Source organism: Hyperolius riggenbachi, chromosome 10 (genome assembly GCF_040937935.1).
Source record: "Hyperolius riggenbachi isolate aHypRig1 chromosome 10, aHypRig1.pri, whole genome shotgun sequence".
Taxonomy (NCBI): domain Eukaryota; kingdom Metazoa; phylum Chordata; class Amphibia; order Anura; family Hyperoliidae; genus Hyperolius; species Hyperolius riggenbachi.
In genome coordinates, this window is record NC_090655.1 from 12,622,201 (window position 1) to 12,649,017 (window position 26,817).

Consider the following 26,817-nt stretch of genomic DNA (forward strand, 5'->3'; position numbering starts at 1 on the left):
AGTACAAATAATAATACGGTAGGACAGACTATGGACTATGGTAGGATTAGATTGTGAGCTCCTTTGACATGACTATGTACTCTGTAAAGTGCTGCAGAAGATGTCAGTGCTATATAAATACATAATAGTAATATGGTAGGACATTATGCTAAACATACACGGTTCGAGAATGTCCTTATCAATCGAGCCGCTGATGGCTCGATTGATAATATCTGACAGGTTCGATGACCCGCTGGATAGATTCCCAGCTCGATCCCCGCGAGCGGACAATAGCAGGGAATCGAGCGGCTGATAAGGAGCGCCAGCGGGGACGAGCGGGGATCGAGCCGCTGGCTAGATACTGGCGCATAAACTTATCGTGTATGCCCAGCAATAGACTAGGACTATGGTAGGATTAGATTGTGAGTTCCTCTGAGGACAGTCAGTGACATGACTATGTACTCTGTAATGTGCTGCAGAAGGTGTCAGTGCTATATAAATACATAATAATAATATGGTAGGACATTACACTATGACTATGGTAGGATTAGATTGTGAGCTCCTCTGAGGACCGTCAGTGACATGACTATGTACTCTGTAATGTGCTGCAGGAGAGGTCAGTGCTATATAAATACATAATATTAATATGTTAGGATATTAGACTGTGACTATGGTAGGATTAGATTGTGAGTTCCTCTGAGGACAGTCAGTGACATGACTATGTACTCTGTAATGTGCTGCAGAAGATGTCAGTGCTATATAAATACATAATAATAATATGGTAGGACATTACACTATGACTATGGTAGGATTAGATTGTGAGCTCCTCTGAGGACCGTCAGTGACATGACTATGTACTCTGTAATGTGCTGCAGGAGAGGTCAGTGCTATATAAATACATAATATTAATATGTTAGGATATTAGACTGTGACTATGGTAGGATTAGATTGTGAGTTCCTCTGAGGACAGTCAGTGACATGACTATGTACTCTGTAATGTGCTGCAGAAGATGTCAGTGCTATATAAATACATAATAATAATATGGTAGGACATTAGACTATGACTAAGGTAGGAATAGATTGTGAGCTCCTCTGACACTACCAAACCTGCCACAGTCCGCTGTGATTGTGCCCTTGATAGGAAGTGAATCCAGGACTCTAGCGCTGCAAGGTCAGAGTGCCGAATACTTCAGGCAAACAAACAGACTTCCCTTCCCGTCTCCCTGGACAGCGGAGTTGTTGGTAAACAGCTTACGCCTATTATTTTAAAAGAAATACAATCCCCTCAGTGCTGAAGCTGGAGGGATTTACATCTCTTCCTCCTCGCTAATTTACGGGTAAAGCACAGATAACAGCATCCATCACATCCCGCTTCCCCTGGATCAGCACTTTATTGTGTGGAGTTAATGGTGATTCATGTGTGGATAGCGGACATGACTATGTAACACCTCAGCCTGGCAGTATAAGTGGAGATATTTATTAGACGCTGTGGAAGGTTTAGTGCCTGGGGAAGGAGCGCAATCTCATAATGCTGAGGTGGTCAGGCAGAAGCAAGGCGGAACGGGTAAGTATAGCGGCTCTAAGTCGTGAAAGTCAAGGACTGCGGCTTCTATACGAAGCGGACATCAATGTCAACACCGGGCCAAGAGGCAACCAGACGCTGCCGTTCGACTGCGTGTAATTGCTGCTCTATGGTGCAATATACATTAAAGTGAACCTCCAGACTTAAAATCTACTCAGCAGCACTAAAATGGCTTGGTGTTTCTTTAACAGTTTCACAGCATCAGAACTTTGTTTTTCTTACCCAAGTCTCATTTTTAGCTACACAGAAGCTAAGCTCCGCCCCATCAAATAAATCTGCCCGGGCATTTTTCCCCTGATGCTGTGCAAAGCATGATGGGATTTCTGATGATGTTGTTCTCATTGCCTAGCAGCTGGAAGAGGATCTGGACACAGGACAGTTGGAACTGTCTCATGCTCCCTGTCTCCTCCTTTCAACCAAAAAGATGGCTGCCTTCATGAAATCACAAACATTTGCCTGTTCTTTTGAAACAGGGTGGATAAGAAATTCTGAAATTATATTACCTATCTAATTAATATAACTAATGTAAATGACAGTATGTTTGTTTAGGCTGAAGTTCCTTTTTAAAGCTGTGATTGCATAAACAGATTTACATCCCAACTTATCCACTTTTAAAGGAAACATGAAGCAAGAGGGATACGAAGGCTGCCATTTTTTTCCCTTTAAACAATACCAGTTGACTTGCTGTCCTGCTGATCTCTTTGGCTGCAGAAGTGTCTGAATCACATACCTGAAACAAGCATACAGCTAACCTTGTCAGAAATATCTGGCCTGCATGCTTATTCAGGGTTTATGGCACCTTTACCAGAACAGTGTATGAGAAGTTTTCCTAAGAATTCTAACCACCGGATCTCAAATAACCAGCAGTCTCAACCAACCAACCAACCAACCAACCAACCAACCAACCAACCAACGTCTTACCTCAAATAGTTATGGCAAATTCTGTATCTGCATTTATAGAGAGCTTGGATGCTTTCCTTGCACTGAAGGGCATCCACGGCTGTAATTTTTAGGTAATTTCCAGGAAGAGTTGATCCAGGGATCTATCTGACTGCCATCTGGAGTTGGGAAGGACTTTTTCCCTTTTAAGGCTAATTGGCCCAGGCCTTGTAAGGTTTTTTTGCCTTCCCCTGGAGCAACTGGGAAATGTGCAGGTTCAGGATGGTTTTTTTTATTTTAAATTTACTTACTTTTTTTTCTGGTAGACTTGGACGAATGTCTTTTTTCAACCAAACTATGCAACTATTTGTAACCAATACAAATCGCCAGCAGTACTCGTGTGTTGAAAAGCAACTTTTTAAGCCATTTGTGGGCTCTGCTGGGCTTAAAGCAGGGGTCCCCAAACGTTTTGGGTCAAGGGCCGGGTCAACATACTTCAGACTGCTGGGGGGCCGGAGTATACATAAAATAATGTAGAAGTCTTTGTGCTCCAGACAGTGAAGTATACCCAGGTGACAACCTGCAGTCCAATAGGACAGCAGAGTCACCTGATGTGGAGTTTGATTGGAAACCAGCGAATTACAGCTTTCTGGCTTCATTCTATATGCAGACCACCAATATTTAAAGATGTAGCTGACCACAACTATAATACATTGTGTGTGGGGGGGGGGCCTGTAAAAAAGCCTCAGGGGGCCACATTCGGCCTGCCGGCCTTAGTTTGAGGACCACTGGCTTAAAGTATAGCCGAGCTGAAGCTCAGGTACAAAATCAGATACCTTAAAAAGGACCACTATCGCGAAAATAGTAACATTTAAAATACGTGTAAACACATACAAATAAGAAGTGCATATCTTCCAGAGTAAAATGAGCAATAAATTACTTTTCTCCTATGTTGTGGTCACTTACAGTAGGTAATAGTAATCTGACAGAAGTGACATGTTTTGGGCTAGTCCATCTCTTCATGGGGATTCTCAGCATGGCCTTTATTCATTATAAAGACACTCCCTGAAAAGGATTTACTCAAAGATGCTCACCAGCCTCGCTGCACACTTTTTAGGCAGTTGGACGGAGCAACTGCTATTCGCTAAGTGCTTTTGAAAATGAAGAAAACCCTGAGAAACCCTCATTAGGAGATGGGCTACTCCAAAACCTGTATGATCTCTACTACCTACTGTGACAGCAGCATAGGAGAAAAGTAATGTATGGCTCATTTTAATGTACGTCTCATCTGAATGTTTTTACATGCATTTTAAATTTTACAATTTTTGCGATAGTGGTCCTTTAAGAGAGGGAAGCCTCAAGATCCTATTGAGGCTTCCCTCGCTACTCTGTTGTCCTCTTCCTGGAACATGGCCATGCAGTAGCTGATTGAGCCCGCCCCCGCGCATGCGCAGTAAGGCAGAGCCACGTGCTCTGTGCTGCTGCACATGCGCGAGTGGGCTCGCACGGCCAAAATCCAAGCAGAGGAGCTGTGCAGCCCCGATGTGAAGGGGGGCCGCACTCAGCAAAGGGGGCCTTCCAACCATCGAGGGAAGCCTCAATAGGATCTCTAGTCTACTTAAAGAAAATTGTTACAGGAGTTCCACTTTAAGTTTTGCTATAGTTTATCTTTTTTATTAAAACAAGCAAAAAAGTTTTAGTTTCCACCTTATTTCTTTATGAAGTACCTAAACTTACATTTGATTTATTGGAAAACAGAGAAATGAATTGACTCACAACACCCCCACACACTGAGAGGTTGGGTCATCCCGCAGTCATGCTCCGCCCTTCTGCAGCCAAGTGTGGTAGAGAAGGTGTTAATGCTCCGAAGGTCACGCGAATTCAATTACGCGCCTTCAGCGACGTCGTGTCCAATCCGTTTCCCTCCGGTTCATGGAGTCTGAGAAGGGTAACAAGTGAGCTGCCTTTGTTCAATTCAATTACGGCTTCAAATTAAACGTGTTACAATTTGTAAGCGTGGAACAGCTAGAGATTTTTCATGACACGACCGTAACCCCATTACTGTTCCTTTCAGCTAAATTCACAAATAAAAAAGGCGGTTGAAGTGGTGAAAGAACACGTCGATGAAGAGAGCCGACCGCCGGCGTTACACGTCGAGGACCTGGGATGTCTTATTAGGAGTTGAGTCTCCCTCCGATGTTCTGACCTGTCTCTCATTGATGTGGATGGCCTGAGGGCCCGCCTTCCCGCCTCACAGCTAAAAGACGCTCACAGCAAGAGCAAGTTCAATTCAAGTCAAAGTTCTCTAATTCTCCACTGCAGGATAGAACTACAAAGTTTCTGCTTTTCTCAGACTTCGAGTTAATAAAGCCCACGCTTCCCATTCTTCAACAATTCATAAGAGGAGATGGCATGACCTGTTCAAACCAGACCCCCATTCTGACCATATTTGGAGAAAGACCGCACCCGCTTTCAGCAACCTCACTCCATCAAAGTGCAAATATTACAGCAAGCAACAACCATGAGTGGTGTGAAACTATGCATTTATTTTTTCTTTAATGCTGGATTGTCCGCCATAAAATCAAATTCCATTTACCCACTGCTCTGTTTATTATTCAGTCTACAACCTGATTATGCATTGCAAGCATTCCAATATAATCATAAAGGTCAGTCAGCCTGGCTCTATTCTGGTACATTGCCAGGGAGAAGTAAGCTTCTCATCTACCCTACCGCATTCCTGCTCCTCACTGATTGGCTGAGGGCAGTTAAGTGTGACAGGAGGCTGAGAAGGGAAATAAACCTCAACCCTCTGCAGAATCTGCTGAAATACCATCTATGTTGTGAGGAGAACGCCAGCGCATACCACTAAGGCTGCATCTGAAATGACCACCAGCTCAGTGTGTAGCACCTATATAGACTTTCTACACACTTCACATTCAATTCAGATGCAAATCATATGCAAATCTGCTACTACTTATCATGCAAACAGGAAACTCAGGAGGAGGGGCTGGGAGCAGCTAACCTAACAGTTACATAGTTGCATCCAAGACAAGTGCTAACATTTATTAAACTAGGAGGTACTTTAGCTTCCAATATGGTTTGCATGCAAAGTATGGCAGAGACGCAGTATGCCTGTGCGATTAACCATTCAATTGCAGCATGTGTTTAGGGATGCGCAGCCTTCCCCCCCCCCCCCCCCACCTTTCCTTAACTTTGTAACTATGTAACTGTTAGGTTAGCTGCTCCCAGCCCCTCCTCCTGAGTTTCCTGTTTGCATGATAAGTAGTAGCAAATTTGCATATGATTTGCATCTGAATTGAATGCGAAGTGTGTAGAAAGTCTATATAGGTGCTACACACTGAGCTGGTGGTCATTTCAGATGCAGCCCTAGTGGTATGCGCTGGCGTTCTCCTCGCTGTTCTACCAAATGTAAGTTACACATTTTTTTCTGCTTAGCTTCTCCCGAGGTTTTAAATTTAGGTTAGGTCACTTGTCCGGAGGTCTGCCTCACCGTGGCGCAAGTGTCTAGTATAATATACTTTGCATGCAAACCATATTGGAAGCTAAAGTACCTCCTAGTTTAATAAATGTTAGCACTTGTCTTGGATGCAGGGCATGCATTTTTCAGTCTGGCAGAGGCGGTGTATGCCTGTGCGATTAACCATTCAATTGCAGCATGTGTTTAGGGATGCGCAGCCTTCCCCCCCCCCCCCCTTTCCTTAACCATCTATGTTGTGCTCACATGTGCTTACAAAGAAAGCTAGATATGACAATAGGAGGAACGTGGAAAAAAAAGGAGTCTAAGGGAGGAAACTGCATCAGGGTAGGCTTCAGTCAATGGTAATTTTGAGTAAAATGTACCACTATTTTACCATCTCTATACTTAACCCTATTCTTACATAAGCCATCACTACTGCTGCCTGACCCTAACCGCCCCCCCCCCCCCCACAATGCCTAACCCTAATCCCCCAACAATTCCTAACCAGCCTCCCTCACTGACACCTAACCCTAACCAATTCCCCCACCAAAGCCTAACCCTAACCCCCTTCACCGATTTCTAACCCTAGCCCCCTTCACAGATGTCTAACCCTAACGTGAGACCTCTATCACTGCCTAACCCTAGGGTTAAAGGACACCAGGGTCAGCAGGGTTGCCAGGCAACTAGTATCGTTTAAAAAAAGGAAATAAATATGGCAGCTTCAGTATCCCTCTTGCTTTAAGTGGCCTTTAATCTTCCATTTAATGTGACTAACCTTAAACCTCCCCCTTTCTCCTCTCCCACGTCCTGTTTATCCACGGTGATTGATGGAATTCTCAGTCCTCAATTTTGAAAATGGCCGTTACCCCATCACAGCTTCCTAGAAGAGGCACACTGTTAAACTGTAATATCACCCACTTGAGCCATAGGGAAACATGGACATTACCTTGCACATTAGTTGTCCTCTCAGTTATAACTGACAGCAACTGATTGTTGCTTGATTGTTCTAAGAATAAAATGGTGAGCTTCTGAGAGGAACGGATGGCGAGGTAAGTACCGTATGTAAAAGTAGTCCCCGACTTACGAATGACCCGCCGATATGAACAGCATGGATTTTGTGTATTTTATTAGTTATTAGTTCATGCTACATTAACACTATCCAGGAACGCCACGGGGAGGCTTCCCAATTATGCAGGGTCAAAAACCAGTACCGCAAAGCGGTTGCCCTGCGGGAATTAGTTCATGCTACATTAGCACGATCCAGACTTCCCAATTGGGAAGCCTCCCCGTGGTGCTCCTGGATCGTGCTAATGTAGCATCAACTAATTCCCGCAGGTCAACCGCTTTGCAGTATTGGTTTTTTGACCCTGCATAATTTGGCATGCGAAAGCAAATGCATATTTGCATGAGCATTGCCTCATGAATAGCCAATTAGGCCAAATTTGCAAAGCCAGATTTGTTAGGGTTAAACTTGGTTGATACACACATTTCCTCTTAGTTGAAATCACCATCTTTAGTTCTGCAAGGTTATCTCTGCGGAATGTTCGTTACTGAGAGTTCTATGCACAGTAGGAAACGCTGCTTGCGTGGCAGTTGGAAAAAGCGGTTATTTCCCATAATGCAACAAGGTTCACAGACAGGAAACTGTCAATGCCATGGCCACTGTGGGAGGGGTTTTACCACATTATCAGCCATACAGACCCCCCTGATGATCTATTCGAGCAAAGGTAAAGATTTCCAGTGGGAAAGGGGGTATCAGCTACTGATTGGGATACAAGTTAAATCCTGGGTTAAAGTTCCTCTTTGAACCCACTTAATTTGTCTGCATGGTGCTACATGGATATTGCAAATTAAATGGATTAAACAAAAGCCTGTTGGTATAATTAAAGAGGAACTCCAGTGAACATAATTTAATAAAAAAAAATGCTTAATTTTTTCAATAATCACATATAAATTATTTAGTCAGTGTTTGCCCATTGTAAAATCTTTTAAATCCCTGATTTACATTCTGACATTGATCACAAGGTGACATTTTTACTGCTGGTAGGTGATGTAGCTGCTGCTTGCTTTTTTGGAAGTTGGAAACAGCTGTTTCCCACAATGCAACAAGGTTCACAGACAGAAAATTGCCAGGAGTACCACGGTCCTCAGAGTTTCTTGTGGGAGGAGTTTAACCACAATATCAGTCATACAGAGCCCACTGATGATGTGTTTGAGAAAAAGTAAAGATTTCTCACGTAAAAGGGGATATCAGCTACTGATTGGTATGAAGTTCAATTCTTGGTTACGGTTTCTCTTTAAAGAGAAACTCCGACCAAGAATTTAACTTTACCCCAATCAGTAGCTGATACCCCCTTTTACATGACAAATCTATTCCATTTCACAAACAGACCATCAGGGGGCGCTGTATGACTGATATTGTGGTGAAACCCCTCCCACAAGAAGCTCTGAGTACCGCGGTACTCTGGGCAAACTGCCACAAATTTGTAACAATGTTCACAGACAGGAGATGGCTGTTTACAGCTGCCTGTAACAGCCAGAACAGCTAGAAACCACTACATAACCTGCCCACAGTAACAATGTCACCATGTAATACATGTCAGAATGTGAATCTGGGAGAGGAAAGATTTTACAATGAGCAAACACTGACTAAATCATTTATACATAATTATTGTAAAAATGAAGCACTTTTTTTATTACATTATTTTCACTGGAGTTCCTCTTTAAGCTGCAACAAACAAGCTATAGCAATCAGTACTCCCTTATTGAATCCCTATGATGGCACACAACACAGCGGCACGCAGAGCGGCGTGCTCCCGCGCAGAGTACGCCGCACGTTGCTTGCACTGTGAGAAATCTATTGAACACGTCCCCATGCAGTACACAACCAGCATCAGAGCCCTGAAACAAAACAGCCCGCAAGTTTTTTCTTTTCTAATTTATGCCGGACGACACGATGAGAGTTTCTAACGTGACGCCGGGGCTAGCGGAGAACGGCGGCGACGCTCATAAATTATTCATCCCAAGTAGGAGGCAGGAAAATATAATTAGGATTATAAATGCACGTTTCAACAGGGAGGGAAATAGCGGGAAATGAATGATCTCTGAATTACCAGCTGTGCTTGGCAGAACTTGCACGGTCACCATACAACAATGTCGTGGTCAGCTGGAAGTCTCAAACGACAGAACGGGAAAGGCTCCTGAATGCAGTACTCTACACACGTTCCACCGTGTAACAGTTGGGTGCAATATTCAAAGGCGATACAATTAGGAAAAGTAAAACTACAATGAGTAGAAGATGAAGGCTAAAGAGATGATAATGATAGATAAACAGTCCCAGGGGAAGGTCTTCCATGGAGCAACGTGAAGCATGTGCTTCAGGGTGGCAACAAGTAGAGGGTGGCAAGAGGCGGCTCCCCTCCTCAAATGTCCCCCTCCTCGCACTCCCCGTCTCCCCCTCCCTAGATGCATGGTGCTGCCTCAACCACCAGCGATGGGATCTCCATCCACCCGTCCAGCGTCCTGTATCCATGGCTACAGCGGTGCCTCATGTGACCTGTTCCATGCTGCCCGGTCACATGAGGTGCCGCTGTAGTCAGAGAGGAAGCAGGACCTTATTTGTGCCTGGTGATCCCATCACTAATCTGCTGAGAGCGGGGTGAGTGATACGGTGGCGATGCAGCACATTCCCGGCATCCTGGGGATCAGATTCTACGGGCCAGCAGGGAGATGTTATGGGAGGAGGTGCAGCACATACCCGGCATCCTGGGCATCAGATGCTGCAGGCCAGCAGGGAGATGTTATGGGAGGAGGTGCAGCACATACCCGGCATCCGATGCTGCGGGCCAGCAGGGAGGAGATGCTATGGGAGGAGGTGCAGCACATACCCGGCATCCTGGGGATCAGATGCTGCGGGCCAGCAGGGAGGAGATGCTATGGGAGGAGGTGCAGCACACACCCGGCATCTTGGGGATCAGATGCTGCGGGCCAGCAGGGAGGAGATGCTATGGGAGGAGGTGCAGTACATACCCGGCATCTTGGGGATTAGATGCTGCGGGCCAGCAGGGGGGAGATGCTATGGGAGGAGGTGCAGCACATACCCGGAATCCTGGGGATCAAATGCTGCGGGCCATCAGGGGGGAGGAGCTATGGGAGGAGGTGCAGCACATACCCGGCATCCTGGGGATCAGATGCTGAGGGCCAGCAGGGAGGAGATGCTATGGGAGGAGGTGCAGCACATACCCGGCATCCTGGGGATCAGATGCTGCGGGCCAGCAGGCAGGAGATGCTATGGGAGGAGGTGCAGCACATACCCAGCATCCTGGGGGTCAGATGCTGCGGGCCAGCAGGGAGGAGATGCTATGGGAGGAGGTGCAGCACATACCCGGCATCCCGGGGATCAGATACTGCGGGCCAGCAGGGAGGAGATGCTATGGGAGGAGGTGCAGCACATACCCGGCATCCTGGGGATCAGATACTGCGGGCCAGCAGGGAGGAGATACTATGGGAGGAGGTGCAGCACATACCCAGCATCTTGGGGATCAGATGCTGTGGGCCAGCAGGGAGATGTTATGGGAGGAGGTGCAGCACATACCCGGCATCCTGGGGATCAGATACTGCAGGCCAGCAGGGAGGAGATGCTATGGGAGGAGGTGCAGCACATACCCGGCATCCTGGGGATCAGATGCTGCGGGCCAGCAGGGAGGAGATGCTATGGGAGGAGGTGCAGCACATACCCGGCATCCTGGGGATCAGATGCTGCAGGCCAGCAGGGAGAAGATGCTATGGGAGGAGGTGCAGCACATACCCGGCATCCTGGGGATCAGATGCTGCGGGCCAGCAGGGAGGAGATGCAGGAGGTGCAGCACATACCCGGCATCCTGGGGATCAGATGCTACGGGGCCAGCAGGGAGGAGATGCTATGGGAGGAGGTGCAGCACATACCCGGCATCCTGGGGATCAGATGCTGCAGGCCAGCAGGGAGAAGATGCTATGGGAGGAGGTGCAGCACATACCCGGCATCCTGGGGATCAGATGCTGCGGGCCAGCAGGGAGGAGATGCAGGAGGTGCAGCACATACCCGGCATCCTGGGGATCAGATGCTGCGGGGCCAGCAGGGAGGAGATGCTATGGGAGGAGGTGCAGCACATACCCGGCATCCTGGGGATCAGATGCTGCGGGGCCAGCAGGGAGGAGATGCTATGGGAGGAGGTGCAGCGCATACCCGGCATCCTGGGGATCAGATGCTGCGGGGCCAGCAGGGAGGAGATGCTATGGGAGGAGGTGCAGCACATACCCGGCATCCTGGGGATCAGATGCTGCGGGCCAGCAGGGAGGAGATGATATGGGAGGAGGTGCAGCACATACCCGGCATCCTGGGGATCAGATGCTGTGGGCCAGCAGGGAGGAGATGCAGGAGGTGCAGCACATACCCGGCATCCTGGGGATCAGACGCTGTGCCAACTCTCAATAATCCTATTTGATCTGCACTTACTTTGAAACACTTTTAAACACATTTAAACCAACCCTCAGAGCTCAAGTCTTCCAACCTGGTTTGGTAGCCGCCTACACATTTATGGACAAGATGCAAAAAACGGCCCTTTTATGCCCTTTCCAAGTATGAAGGGGAGAAGGGAGGGGGTAAGGGGGAGAATTGAGGCACTGTAATGATAGCACCATAAGATAGACACACAAAATGTTGTGATTAAATGGGGGCTGTACAAAAACAAACAAACAAAAAAAAAACATTCCATCAGCCCCCCCAATTTGTTCAATGTGTCCAGAATTTTTTAGCTCTTCTCCAAGCGATAAGGCAGGTTTTCACCCTATTCTAGAATCCCCATCTTCCGCTCTGTCCCAAGCCTTCATTCTCCCAAATTATTACATCCCCCCCAACCCCCCTCCTTTCTCAAGTATGAAATGTGCTGATAATATTTCTTGTAGAGAACTGCAAGACTTCTGTAGAGCTGCTCTTCGTCCACAGCCTGTTCTTTTCTCTGGTGTCATTTACTCACGCCTTTAGCATTCAGTTACTGCAAACCCACTCCCATCATCCTCTTTATGCATGTTGTCTTACTCCAAGCTGTATAGGCTCGAAAGCCTACTACCAATTAAGCATATTAGGTGATGTGCATCTCTGTAATGAGAAGGGGTGTAGTCTGACATCAACACCCTATATCAGGTGTGCATAATTATTAGGCAACTTCCTTTCCTTTGGCAAAATGGGTCAAAAGAAGGACTTGACAGGCTAAGAGAAGTCAAAAATAGTGAGATATCTTGCAGAGGGATGCAGCACTCTTGAAATTGCAAAGCTTCTGAAGCGTGATCATCGAACAATCAAGCTTTTCATTCAAAATAGTCAACAGGGTCGCAAGAAGCGTGTGGAAAAACCAAGGCGCAAAATAACTGCCCATGAACTGAGAAAAGTCAAGCGTGCAGCTGCCAAGATGCCACTTGCCACCAGTTTGGCCATATTTCAGAGCTGCAACATCACTGGAGTGCCCAAAAGCACAAGGTGTGCAATACTCAGAGACATGGCCAAGGTAAGAAAGGCTGAAAGACGACCACCACTGAACAAGACACACAAGCTGAAATGTCAAGACTGGGACAAGAAATATCTCAAGACTGATTTTTCTAAGGTTTTATGGACTGATGAAATGAGAGTGAGTCTTGATGGGCCAGATGGATGGGCCCGTGGCTGGATTGGTAAAGGGCATAGAGCTCCAGTCCGACTCAGACGCCAGCAAGGTGGAGGTGGAGTACTGGTTTGGGCTGGTATCATCAATATGAGCTTGTGGGGCCTTTTCGGGTTGAGGATGGAGTCAAGCTCAACTCCCAGTCCCACTGCCAGTTTCTGGAAGACACCTTCTTCAAGCAGTGGTACAGGAAGAAGTCTGCATCCTTCAAGAAAAACCTGATTTTCATGCAGGACAATGATCCCTCACACGCGTCCAAGTACTCCACAGCGTGGCTGGCAAGAAAGGGTATAAAAGAAGAAAAACTAATGACATGGCCTCCTTGTTCACCAGATCTGAACCTCATTGAGAACCTGTGGTCCATCATAAAATGTGAGATTTACAAGGAGGGAAAACAGTACACCTCTCTGAGCAGTGTCTGGGAGGCTGTGGTTGCTGCTGCACGCAATGTTGATGGTGAACAGATCAAAACACTGACAGAACCCATGGATGGCAGGCTTTTGAGTGTCCTTGCAAAGAAAGGTGGCTATATTGGTCACTGATTTGTTTTTGTTTTGTTTTTGAATGTCAGAAATGTATATTTGTGAATGTTGAGATGTTCTATTGGTTTCACTGGTAAAAATAAATAATTGAAATGGGTATATATTTGTTTTTTGTTAAGTTGCCTAATAATTATGCACAGTAATCGTCACCTGCACACACAGATATCCCCCTAAAATAGCTAAAACTAAAAACAAACTAAAAACTACTTTCAAAAATATTCAGCTTTGATATTAATGAGTTTTTTGGGTTCATTGAGAACATGGTTGTTCAATAATAAAATTATTCCTCAAAAATACAACTTGCCTAATAATTCTGCACTCCCTGTATACGTCCTCCCACCTCTCACAATGATTTTATAGTGAATGATTTTATTTTCTAACCAATACGTTCCAGTAGAACCTGTAGAGACAACATAGAACCAACATTACAATTTCCCGTAGAACTTAGAAGTGATGGAGTACCTGGTCGGTTGAGGAATTCGCAGTGGCCCAGGCCTGCAATGTCCATCCGTTTCAGGAACAGGACCATGGAGGTCAGACTGGACTCCTGCACTTTTGGAGTGCGGAAGGTCTTCATGTCCGTTTGGGTGAGCTCCTCGGGGTACAGACAGAACATCTTCCCTGTGGAGGACACCACATGGTGAACACCAACAGCAGAGCGGTGCTGCAATCATCAATAAGAAGGATGAACTATAAATCAGCCAGAGAGGCGAAGCCCCCCTATTCAATAAACTTTCTTCCCAAGCAGTGGCGTAACTACAGTTCATGGGGCCCCTCATTGAAACTTTGATGCACCATCCCATTGTTCACATTGCATCCCTTCCCTGGTCTCCACTTGGTGCCCTGCATGGCCTGGAGGCCCATCTCAAAAGTGTCATAACACAAAAGTGTGGCCATCATGATATTCACACCCTTAACAAGTGCAGCCACAAAACACCTGATCTGCAGTATAGTCCCCTGTATGGGAGGAAGGGAAGGCTAGTAGTTGGGGACTCACCACTGCTCTGGGCCCTCCTGCGATCGCAGGAGCTGCTCCTCTATAGTTACGCCCCCTGCGTCCCAAAGCTTCTCACAGAAGACATTGTTACAGCTCACCAATACAAACATTTCAGCACCCAGCAAGAAATATTCCTCAAAATACGTGGTGGTCACAAATGAATTAAGGTTTGAGCAGAGGCGTATCTAGAGGGGTGCAGGTATGGCTTGTGCCATGGGCGCCGCAGCACCATGGGTGCCATGGCTGCCTTCTCCTCCCTCATGCTCCACCACCATACTGAAGGATGCCTCTCCGGCATTTGTAGCTGCTCTTATACTGGAGGACATCTCTCACTACCTATACTGGTGGGGTGGGGGGGGGGGGGGGTCTACTTATACTGGGGGGCACCTGCCAAATCTATACGGGGGGGGGGGTTATTTAGACTGAGGGGAACCTCTCATTACCTATACTGAGGGACTACTTATACTGGGGGGATACCTATTACCACGTATGCTAAAGAAGGCTACTTATACTGGGGCGACATCTCTAACTACATATACTGGGAGGGCAACGTAAACATGAGTCTACTTATACTGGATGAACTACCTCTGGCTACCTATACTAGGGTGCTACCTCTGGTTACTTTTACTTGGGGGTTAACGCTAGCAACCTATACTGGGGAAACTTGTATCATTGCAAGAAAATAAGCTGTTATTATAGGACAAGGTGGTCTGATGGGGGAGGGGGCAGAATTTCAGTGTTTGCCATAGGCGTATGTCACCCAGATACGCCCCAACCGTTTGAGGATACTTCCCTCTCCTACCACTTGACACAGACACCAGAAGAAAAGTACTTCAATTATCAATAGGAACAGATTGTGAAATACGATAGGAAGGAATAGGAGCTATAGAGTGGCTGATAAATAAAACTTTTCTCCCAAGTCTTCTCACATGAGACATTTTCACATCTCACTAGCATATATAAGGCGGCACAAGAATAAACAGCCCCAGGGGAGGTTCTTCCATGAAGCAATGTGAAGCACGTGCTTCAGGGTGGCAACAATTAGAGGGCGGCAAGAGGCGGCTCCCATACCCAAATGCCCCTCTCCTCGCACTCCACCGTCTCCCCCTCCCATGATGCGCTGTGCCGCTTCACTCACCTGCTCTCAGTGTTCCAGCGATGGGCTCTCCATCCGCCTGTCCAGCGTCTTGTATCCATGGCTACAGCGGTGCCTCATGTGACCTGTAACGTGCTGCTGGGTCACAAGAGGCACCGCTGTAGTCAGAGAGGAAGCAGGACTTCACATGTGGCTGGGGATCCCATCACTAATCTGCTGAGAGTGGGTGAGTGATGCGGCACCGGTGCAGCACCTACCCGGCATCCTGGGGATCAGATGCTGCAGGGCCATCAGGGAGGAGATACTATGGGAGGAGGTGCAGCACATACCCGGCATCCTGGGGATCAGATGCTGAGGGCCAGCAGGGAGGAGATACTATGGGAGGAGGTGCAGCACATACCCGGCATCCTGGGGATCAGATGCTGCGGGCCAGCAGGGAGGAGATACTATGGGAGGAGGTGCAGCACATACCCGGCATCCTGGGGATCAGATGCTGTGGGCCAGCAGGGAGGAGATGCTATGGGAGGAGATGCAGCACATACCCGGCATCCTGGGGATCAGATGCTGCGAGCCAGCAAGGAGGAGATACTATGGGAGGAGGTGCAGCACATACCCGCCATCCTGGGGATCAGAGGGCCAGCAGGGAGGAGATGCTATGGGAGGAGGTGCAGCATATACCCTGCATCCTGGGGATCAGATGCTGAGGGCCAGCAGGGAGGAGATGCTATGGGAGGAGGTGCAGCACATATCCAGCATCCTGGGGATCAGATGCTGAGGGCCAGCAGGGAGGAGATGCTATGGGAGGAGGTGCAGCACATACCCGGCATCCTTGGGATCAGATGCTGCGGGCCAGCAGGGAGGAGATGCTATGGGAGGAGGTGCAGCACATACCCGGCATCCTGGGGATCAGATGCTGCGGGCCAGCAGGGAGGAGATGCTATGGGAGGAGGTGCAGCACATACCCGGCATCCTGGTGATCAGATGCTGCAGGCCAGCAGGGAGGAGATGCTATGTGAGGAGGTGCAGCACATACCCGGCATCCTGGTGATCAGATGCTGCAGGCCAGCAGGGAGGAGATGCTATGTGAGGAGGTGCAGCACCTACCCGGCATCCTGGGGATCAGATGCTGCGGGCCATCAGGGAGGAAATGCTTGGGAGGAGGTGCAGCACATACCCGGCATCCTGGAGATCAGATGCTGAGGGCCAGCAGGGAGGAGATGCTATGGGAGGAGGTGCAGCACATACCCGGCATCCTGGGGATCAGATGCTGCGGGCCAGCAGGGAGGAGGTGCAGCACACACCCGGCATCCTGGCGAGCAGATGCTGCGGGCCAGCAGGGAGGAGATGCTATGGGAGGAGGTGCAGCACATACCTGGCATCCTGGGGGTCAAATGCTGTGGGCCAGCAGGGAGGAGATGCAATGGGAGGAGGTGCAGCACATACCCGGCATCCTGGGGATCAGATGCTGCGGGCCAGCAGGGAGGAGGAGCTATGGGAGGAGGTGCAACTAGGGTTGCCAGGTGTCCGGTTTTACACCAGACAGTCCGGTTTTTGTGTGCTGTGTCCGGTGCAAAAAGGCATGCTAAACCGGACAATTAAGTTGTCCGGTTTAGAGCCCCCCCCCCCCCGCAGCGCAGGAGGAGAACAGCGCAGCAGAGAGAGAGCTGGGAGCAGCGGTGGAGAAGGGGGGCAATCTCCCCCCCCTTCCCTCACCTTAGGGTGCTCTCTCTCCCCCGCTGTCTCCTCCAGGATGATGTGCAGGCTGGCGAGTGGCTGCAGGCGGAACTTACCTCTGTGTCGCTCCAGCGCCGGAAGTTCGGGTCCCGCAGCCGCTGAGATTCGACTCAAAAAAGATCCGGATCCGGATCTTTTTTGAGTCGAATCTCAGCGGCTGCGGGACCCGAACTTCCGGCGCCTGCGACACAGAGGTAAGTTCCGCCCGCAGCCACCCGCCAGCCTGCACATCATATTGGAGGAGACAGCGGGGGAGAGAGAGCACCCTAAGGTGAGGGAAGGGGGGGGGGGGAGATTGCCCCCTTCTCCACCGCTGCTCCCAGCTCTCTCTCTGCTGCGCTGTTCTCCTCCTGGGGGGGGGGGGGGGCGTGGGGCACCTGGCTACCTAACCTATTCTGGGCACATATAGCCCCTGGCTACCTATTCCGGGCACATATACCCCCTGGCTACCTATTCTGGGCACATATAGCCCCTGGCTACCTATTCCGGGCACATATAGCCCCTGGCTACCTATTCCGGGCACATATAGCCCCTGGCTACCTATTCTGGGCACATATAGCCCCTGGCTACCTATTCTGGGCACATATAGCCCCTGGCTACCTATTCTGGGCACATATAGCCCCTGGCTACCTATTCTGGGCACATATAGCCCCTGGCTACCTATAGCTCCTGGCTACCTATTCTGGGCACATATACCCCCTGGCTACCTATTCTGGGCACATATACCCCCTGGCTACATATACTGGGACATATATACCCCTGCCTACGTATACTGGGACATTTACACCCCTGCCTACATATACTGGGACATATATACCCCCTGGCTACATATACTGGGCACATATATCCCTGGCTACATATACTGGGAACACTGGCTGTTTGTCATTATGTGCATTTAGTGGTGAAAAGCTGTCTCTTTTGTGCATTTACTGGTGAAAAGCTGTGTCTTATTATGTGCATTTACTGGTGAAAAGCTGTCTCTTGTGCATTTACTGGGGAAAAGCTGTCTCTTATGTGCATTTACTGGTAAAAAGGTGTCTCTTATAATGTGCATTTACTGGTGAAAAGCTGTCTCTTATGTGCAGTTACTGGTGAAAAACTGTCTCTTATGTGCAGTTACTGGTGAAAAACTGTCTCTTATGTGCACTGGACCAGTACTACTGGTGAGGACAGTTAGTGACATGGCTATGTACTCTGTAATGTGCTGCAGAAGATGTCAGTGCGATATAAATACTATACATTTTTTTAAAAAAAAGCCCATTGCTTAGCCCCACTCTACATAAAAGTGCGCTTCTGACTCCGCCCCTAACTCCACCCCCTGTCCGGTTTTCTCCATCAGCCGACCTGGCAACCCCCAGGTGCAACACATACCCGGCATCCTGGGGATCAGATGCTGCGGGCCAGCAGGGAGGAGATGCTATGGGAGGAGGTGCAGCACATACCCGGCATCCTGGGGATCAGATGCTGCGGGCCAGCAGGGAGGAGATGCTATGGGAGGAGGTGCAGCACATACCCGGCATCCTGGAGATCAGAGCCAGGATGCTGCAGGCCAGCAAGGAGGAGATGCTGTCTTGGAGGAAGCAGAGGGAGGTAAAGCGTAGTGCCAGTGCCTGCAATACACATCCTATGTGTCTTTCCTCTCCGGTCCAGCTTTACACACACACACACACACACACACACACACACACACACACACACACACACACACACACACACACACACACACACCATGGAGGTTGCATCCTCAATGTATTGCTTCAGGATGCAAATAGTCTAGAACCGGCTCTGAACGGCCCGTCTACCTGCCCTTCACACTAGTATGCAGAATTTCCAAAAAGCAAGATGGCCGCCCTTCAGAAAACAAACAGCAGATTCTGTAGCTATGGTCAGCAAGGCAAGAGGACACTCTTTGCAACTAACAAAAACCATAGCTTATGTCGATAGTTCCTGTGATTATAACAACCTCAGGTTCATCTAAAAGACAAAAGGAGACCAGGAGTCCTATGGTGCAGTATCGTGTTAGATTCAGGAAAGCAAATTGCTCAAGATCTAATTACTCACAAAGGCGGGTTGCAAATCCTTGCAACCACCGTCAGAGCAGCCGGGAAATTAACCATCCCCGCTCGGTTTCCCAGGTCTGGTGACAGGAACGGGGCGGTCACACTCCGGAAGTTCCTTAGGACAACTAAAAAACTATCACCTCTAAAAGGAGGTATGACTAGACACTTAAAACAGGGGTGGAGGCACCCAATGCATGAAAGATAGGCTAACTGTAACTTGTGTTTATGTTTTTTGAGTGGTCCATTCCTAGCGCCATCACAAAGAGGTGCCCGAAGTGCGGTCTATAGAATACCACGGCACTTTACTTGGCCTGAGGAAGTGGGCGTAGACCCACGAAATGAGTTGCCTGTGCTAAACATTCTATTAATTTTCCTTACCCAAAGTGTTTTTGTCGTCTATGAGGTAAGCCACCTCAATCCTTTTCATTTTATTGATTTTAAAGTATTTTATATATACATTGGGCACCTCTTTACCTTCTACTGTATCACAGAGAGGAGGTGGAGAGAAGGCAAGTTTAGTTCTGATTTGCTTTAATAGCTCTTTGTGCACATCTGGAAGTTTGTTTTTGTTCCTTTTATTTTTTTACCTGCAGGAGAAGCCAGGATCTGCCTCCTCATCTCGGCTTGGACCTTGCTGATGGGTTGTGTGACGACAGACTCCGCCCGGATTCTGGTATTGAACACCTTACGGTAAACACACGATAACAGAGGAAGGACATTAGTAAAATACACATCTCAGCAATTACTATAACATAATAACAGTTGTATGTGGTCCGGAGTTACGGTAATCTGCAGAGAATCCTCTTAAGACATAGCAACAAAAGTTGTTTAGGTGGGATATCTCAGTCCCACAACTAATTAAAAGAATACTGTAGGGGTCGGGGGAAAAGGAGTTGAATTTACCCGGGGTTTCTAATGGTCCCCCGCAGACATCCTGTGCCCGCGCAGCCACTCACCGATGCTCTGGCCCCGCCTCCGGTACACTTATGGAATTTCAGACTTTAAAGTCTGAAAACCAGTGCACCTGCGTTGCCGTGTCCTCGCTCCCCCTGGTGTCACCAGGAGGGCACTGCGCAGGCGCAGACCATACTGGGACTGCGCAGTACACTCCTGGTGACATCAGCGGGAGTGAGGACACGGCAACACAGGCGCACTGGTTTTCAGACTTTAAAGTCTGAAATTCCAGAAGTGAACCGGAGGCGGGGCCAGAGCATCGGTGAGTGGCTGCGCCAACACAGGATGTCTGCGGGGGACCATTAGAAGCCCCGGGTAAGTTCAACTCATTTTCCCCCGACCCCCCCCCCCCCCCCCCCTACAGTATCCCTGAAAAGCTAACAGAAACCTTGTTAAACTTTCCAAATGTTTGGAAGCAATATCTCAAGATCTCTTCCTGCTGGTATCTAACTCCAAGGTGCCTTGCTTAATAACTCTCCTCTCGGCTGGAAATGCCACAAACAAGTTGGCACCTTGGTTCATATGTTATGGGAATGTCAAATCAGTAGCAAAACTATGGCAATTAATAGAAAATTATATTAAACTCCAATATATCCCAAAGTTTAAGCTATCCCCCTCACTGGCCCTTCTATGGGAAACCCATTTGCCATCTAATCATTGCTGTGCAATATAGGATTGTGAGTAATTGGAAATCTTCTGACCCTTTCTGTACTTTGGAACTCTTTGCCATATTTAAACAGGAATATGTCAATGGAAAACCTTCTGAACAGTGTTCCCAATGTATTAGACCCAAGAAAAACTCACCCCTAAACTTGGTAAACATCTGAAATTCTTGCAAAGGTCTCTGCATAAATTAAACCTCGGAGATGTTGACTTAAGGTGCGTACACACATGCGACTATAGTCGTTTGTAACGATCGTTCCCCGATCTTTACCAACGACGATCGTTACAAAAAACGAACCACCGACTATTAAGGCAAACGACGAACGAGCCAAATCGCTACAAAAGAAAGTTCTGTCTCGGCGGATTTTAACCAACGACGATCGTTTGCAAAAGTAGTACATCGTTGGAAACGATCGTTCGTACTAGGCTTGACATGCGCATTTGACTATTTCTCCATGGAACTTCTCATTTTTATGCGCAGGCGCAATAGTTGCTTTCTGTGATGTAACGTTCGTTCTAACGATCAGATCATTACACACATTTTAAAACTACCTTTACTTAGGTCGTTCTTTCATCAATTAAAAGTTCGTTCGTCGTTCTTAACGAACGATCGTTGTCGCATGTGTGTACGTAGCATAAGGCTGGGCAGCATTGTTTTAGTTATGTTGTTATTTTAGTAGTGGTTTTCATTCTCATTTTGGTTATTATTGTGGTTGACATGCTAGGTTATCTGACATTTTTCTTAGGAGAACTCTACCATATCAGGTTTAGTAACCGAATATCTAGTTTTATATACTGGAACATATAACGATTTAGGATTAAGATATATACTACCTTTAGTCCTTCCTAAACAAAACACCTTGCATAGTGATTGGTTGGCCTAGTGCCCCTGCTCCAATCACCCTCATCTCCTGGTAGTCTCATCCCACCCACCTGGCCCTATTGGGTTTGTCCAGCTGGCTCTAAGGTGGTCCTTCCAGCTCTGGACTGGAATTACTTCCTATTAACATACGTAGTACACATTGTCTTATCCAAAAAGCAATTTTAAACGTGATATGGTCTGTATCACTATGAATATAATTTGCCTTTGGGGGTTACTCATTCTCTATGCTAAATATAATTACTATGCTAATTATAGGTCATATACTTTATAATTGTTGTACAACTTATTCTCTCATTCAATAAATATTATTGTTGGAAACAAAAAAGTTGTTTAGGTGATTCCTCTAACTGCTTCCGGACCAGACTAATCAAAATCTATGTCCTGTTTTGGGAGCCATTATCCCTGCCAGGGATTAGATTTCAATTAGCTTGCCGCTACCGCCAATCGCGCAGCTCTCTCACCACTGCAGCCCACTCGCCTTGCCGTCGCTATGACAGCAGAGCTCCGTGAGCCGGTCAGCTCCCGACCCCGTGATCACTGTGAGACAATCTCATTGGCTCCAATCTAATGTTTCTGCTGTAATCTAATCTATTCTAATGTTTTTGCTGTAATAAATCTAATCTGTCAGCCTGGCTCTATTTGTTACATTGCCGAGGAGAAGGAAACTTGTCATCACCACTTCCACATTCCTGCTCCTCGCTGATTGACTGAGGGCAGTGCAGTGTGACATGAGGCTGAACTCTGATCTTGCTGTACTCATGTTTACAAAGCAAACTAAGCTGGAGCAGATACTAGGAGGAAAAAGAAATAAAATAAAAAAAGTAAGGGAAGAAATGAAATCAGGATAGGCTTCAGTCAGAGGGAACCAAGATGGCAAACGCCAGGAACAGAATGCTCTTTATTTACTATACATAATTCAATGAAATCAACAAGGTGGACAGTACAATACATCTGTTATGCAAGTAGAACAAGTAGTTATCTATATAGGAGTTTTTTTTCTGGCATAGTATGGCTTACCCTGCCGCTGTAATAGGAAAGGCAATTTTACCTGGGGGTTACTCAAGACCCCTTCCGTGGAAACAATATGGAGGATGCCGTCTCTTCTTCTATATAAAAAAGCTGCAGCTTCTCAAGCTAATCATATGGTTTCAGAACTGCCGGTGAAGACAACCTCCGATCTGTCAATTCCTTCCCACGCGTCCTCCGGTCTGTCCATTCCTTCCCACGCGTCCTCCGATCTGTCTATTCCTTCCCACACGTCCTCCGATCTGTCTATTCCTTCCCACACGTCCTCCGATCTGTCTATTCCTTCCCACACGTCCTCCGATCTGTCTATTCCTTCCCACACGTCCTCCGATCTGTCTATTCCTTCCCACACGTCCTCCGATCTGTCTATTCCTTCCCACACGTCCTCCGATCTGTCTATTCCTTCCCACACGTCCTCCGATCTGTCTATTCCTTCCCACACGTCCTCCGATCAGTCCATTCCTTCCCACACGTCCTCCGATCTGTCCATTCCTTCCCACACGTCCTCTGATCTGTCCATTCCTTCTCATACGTCCTCCGATCTGTCCATTCCTTCTCACGTCCTCCGATCTGTCCATTCCTTCTCACACGTCCTCCGATCTGTCCATTCCTTCTCATGTCCTCTGATCTGTCCATTCATTCTCACGCAGGGATATTTAATAGCGGTAGAAGAACATCAATGCAGCTTCCATTATTGTGTCACCGTAGATTTCTTTAAAAGACGATCTAAAACCCCAAATTGAAGACAGCAAATTGTAAAAGCGATCAAGTTAACTCGTGAATGTAAACAGCGCATAGAAGCTAAGCTACGGATGGACTAACAGTATCAAGGGCCAAATGTGCATGGCAAACTGCTCTACAGCCCAGTCCCTCTCCTCTCTGGGTTCAGTTAGTAGGCAGGTCAAAGAGGCGTGATCACAAACATGCCGTCTCTTCCTCTATATAAAAAAGCTGCAGCTTCTCAAGCTAATCATATGGTTTCAGAACTGCCGGTGAAGACAACCTCCGATCTGTCAATTCCTTCCCACGCGTCCTCCGGTCTGTCCATTCCTTCCCACGCGTCCTCCGATCTGTCCATTCCTTCCCACGCGTCCTCCGATCTGTCCATTCCTTCCCACGCGTCCTCCGATCTGTCCATTCCTTCCCACGCGTCCTCCGATCTGTCCATTCCTTCCCACGCGTCCTCCGATCTGTCCATTCCTTCCCACGCGTCCTCCGATCTGTCCATTCCTTCCCACGCGTCCTCCGATCTGTCCATTCCTTCCCACGCGTCCTCCGATCTGTCCATTCCTTCCCACGCGTCCTCCGATCTGTCCATTCCTTCCCACGCGTCCTCCGATCTGTCCATTCCTTCTCACGCGTCCTCCGATCTGTCCATTCCTTCTCACGCGTCCTCCGATCTGTCCATTCCTTCCCACGCGTCCTCCGATCTGTCCATTCCTTCCCACGCGTCCTCCGATCTGTCCATTCCTTCCCACGCGTCCTCCGATCTGTCCATTCCTTCCCACGCGTCCTCCGATCTGTCCATTCCTTCCCACGCGTCCTCCGATCTGTCTATTCCTTCCCACACGTCCTCCGATCTGTCTATTCCTTCCCACACGTCCTCCGATCTGTCTATTCCTTCCCACACGTCCTCCGATCTGTCTATTCCTTCCCACACGTCCTCCGATCTGTCTATTCCTTCCCACACGTCCTCCGATCTGTCTATTCCTTCCCACACGTCCTCCGATCAGTCCATTCCTTCCCACACGTCCTCCGATCAGTCCATTCCTTCCCACACGTCCTCCGATCTGTCCATTCCTTCCCACACGTCCTCCGATCTGTCCATTCCTTCTCATACGTCCTCCGATCTGTCCATTCCTTCTCACGTCCTCCGATCTGTCCATTCCTTCTCACACGTCCTCCGATCTGTCCATTCCTTCTCATGTCCTCTGATCTGTCCATTCATTCTCACGCAGGGATATTTAATAGCGGTAGAAGAACATCAATGCAGCTTCCATTATTGTGTCACCGTAGATTTCTTTAAAAGACGATCTAAAACCCCAAATTGAAGACAGCAAATTGTAAAAGCGATCAAGTTAACTCGTGAATGTAAACAGCGCATAGAAGCTAAGCTACGGATGGACTAACAGTATCAAGGGCCAAATGTGCATGGCAAACTGCTCTACAGCCCAGTCCCTCTCCTCTCTGGGTTCAGTTAGTAGGCAGGTCAAAGAGGCGTGATCACAAACACAAGACGACTACATTTTTCAGCATCCCTGTACTACGGTAGAAACCAGGGCCTAATTCAATATACACCAACATCACCATTAGAGATGGTCAATGTCATGCAAATAATTCTGAACTGATGCCCCAGCAGCCTAATTATGCACATTTTCTAAAACAGACCAATCAAATCCCACCTCAAATCATTCCACTGGTCGATTTTCAAGCTGCGTAAGGAGAGGGAAGGCTCGGTCCTAATGAGCCTTCCCTCTCCTCTCCCAGTGCCCTCAGGATCCTCCGTTCAAATCCCCTGCCACAGGGGATTTTCAAAGTCTTTGGGAGCACTCAGGCTCCCGGAGACGGGCTGCTCCATACTGCGCACGCGCGAGTGCGTCATAGAGGGCGCTCGCGCATGCGCAGTATGGAGCAGCCTGTCTTCGGGAGCCCGAGTGCTCCCGAAGGCTTCCAAAACCTCCCTTTGGCGGCGGAAGTGGCAGTATTTGACCGAACTGGTCAAATACTGCTACGGGGGATCCTGAGCGGGACCAGGCACCGGGAAAGGAGAGGGAAGTCTCGTTAGGACCGAGCCTTCCCTCTTCTTAGGTATCTGACTTTATTTTTAAAATCGGTACCCATTGGCTTTAAAAGAACAGGCAAATGTTTGTGATTTCATGGAGGCAATCATCTTTTTCATGGGGGCAGCCAGCTTTTTGGTTGAAAGGAGGTGACAGGGAGCATGAGACACAGTTTCAACTGTCCTGTGTCCTGATCACCCCTCCCTGCTGCGTGCTAGGCTTCGAATCTCAAATTCAAAATAAAAAAAATTTGCACCAAAACAGCAGAACGAGAACAACTTTAGAAATCCCATCATGCTTTGCGCAGCATCAGGGGAAAAATGCCCGGGCAGTTTTCTTCTGTGCGTCTAAAAATGAGGCTTTGGTAAGAAAAACAAAGTTCTGATGCTGTGAAACTGTTAAAGAGACACTGAAGCGGAAAAAAAAAATATGATATAGTGAATTGGTTGTGTACTATGAATAATTACTAGAAGATTAGCAGCAAAGAAAATATTCTCACACTTTTATTTTCAGGTATATAGTGTTTTTTCTAACATTGCATCATTCTATAATATGTGCAGATTACACAACACTCAGCATTCAAAATGATTCTTTCAGAGCAGTCTGTGAAGTAATGACCTCTCCTCTGGCAGAGAAAAAGTAAAATAGTCCAGGAACAGTTGAGATAATAAAAGTCAGATAACAGCCCTCTCCACGACTAACTTAGTCAGAGAGCTTAATGGCTTGTTTGCATAGAGATAACAACTGGAGTTTCTCAACTCTTCCTGTACTGGAAACAATTACACTGATGTATCTGATCTTAATGTTTTATTTCTTAGCTGTGCTACACATACAAATCATAATATCATTTTTTTTCCGCTTCAGTGTCTCTTTAAAGAAACACTGAATCTGGAGGTTCACTTTAACCACTTCACTACTGAGGGATTTTTCCCCATATGAACCAAAGCAATTTTCACATTTCAGCACTCCTCCCATTCATTCACCAATAACTTTATCACAACAAAATTATCTATAGCTTGTTTTTTTGCCACCAATTAGGCTTTTTTGGGTGGTAAATAAGGCGACAATATTTTATTTGGAAATAAGTGTATTTTTTCTGTTTTGCACCCATCACTAAATACAAGCCCATATATGCAAACATAACAGTAATACAACTTTAAGACATACATATTAAAAAAAAAAAAAAGTCCAGTCCCTAAGGTAACAATTTAAGTTTTTATTCTTTTTTTGCAATTTTTTTATGTGCAACTATAGGACAGTGGGGGAGGTAAGGGGTTAATTTTAATGGTATATTATATATACATACATACACACATATATACATATACATACATACATACATACATACATACATGCGTTTTATGAAAAAAAAAATGTAGGTAGGTCGAATTTACTATTTGGCCACAAGATGTCGCCACACTTTCTTCCTGCGCATACTGTTAGTACGCTAACAGAAAGTAACACGCATA

At 47.4% G+C, this 26,817-nt stretch overlaps 1 protein-coding gene across 2 annotated transcripts in view; it reads right to left on the reverse strand.

Annotated features, from left to right (window-relative positions):
* DHX32 (DEAH-box helicase 32 (putative)) overlaps positions 1-26,817 on the reverse strand; it is a 118,058-nt gene that overhangs the window by 21,100 nt on the left and 70,141 nt on the right. For both annotated transcript variants that reach the window (XM_068255728.1, XM_068255727.1), the window contains 2 exons: positions 19,630-19,726; positions 13,618-13,776 (listed from right to left, as the gene is read on the reverse strand). In XM_068255728.1, the coding sequence (XP_068111829.1) occupies positions 13,618-13,776; positions 19,630-19,726 (256 nt within the window). The remainder of the gene's footprint in view (positions 1-13,617; positions 13,777-19,629; positions 19,727-26,817) is intronic.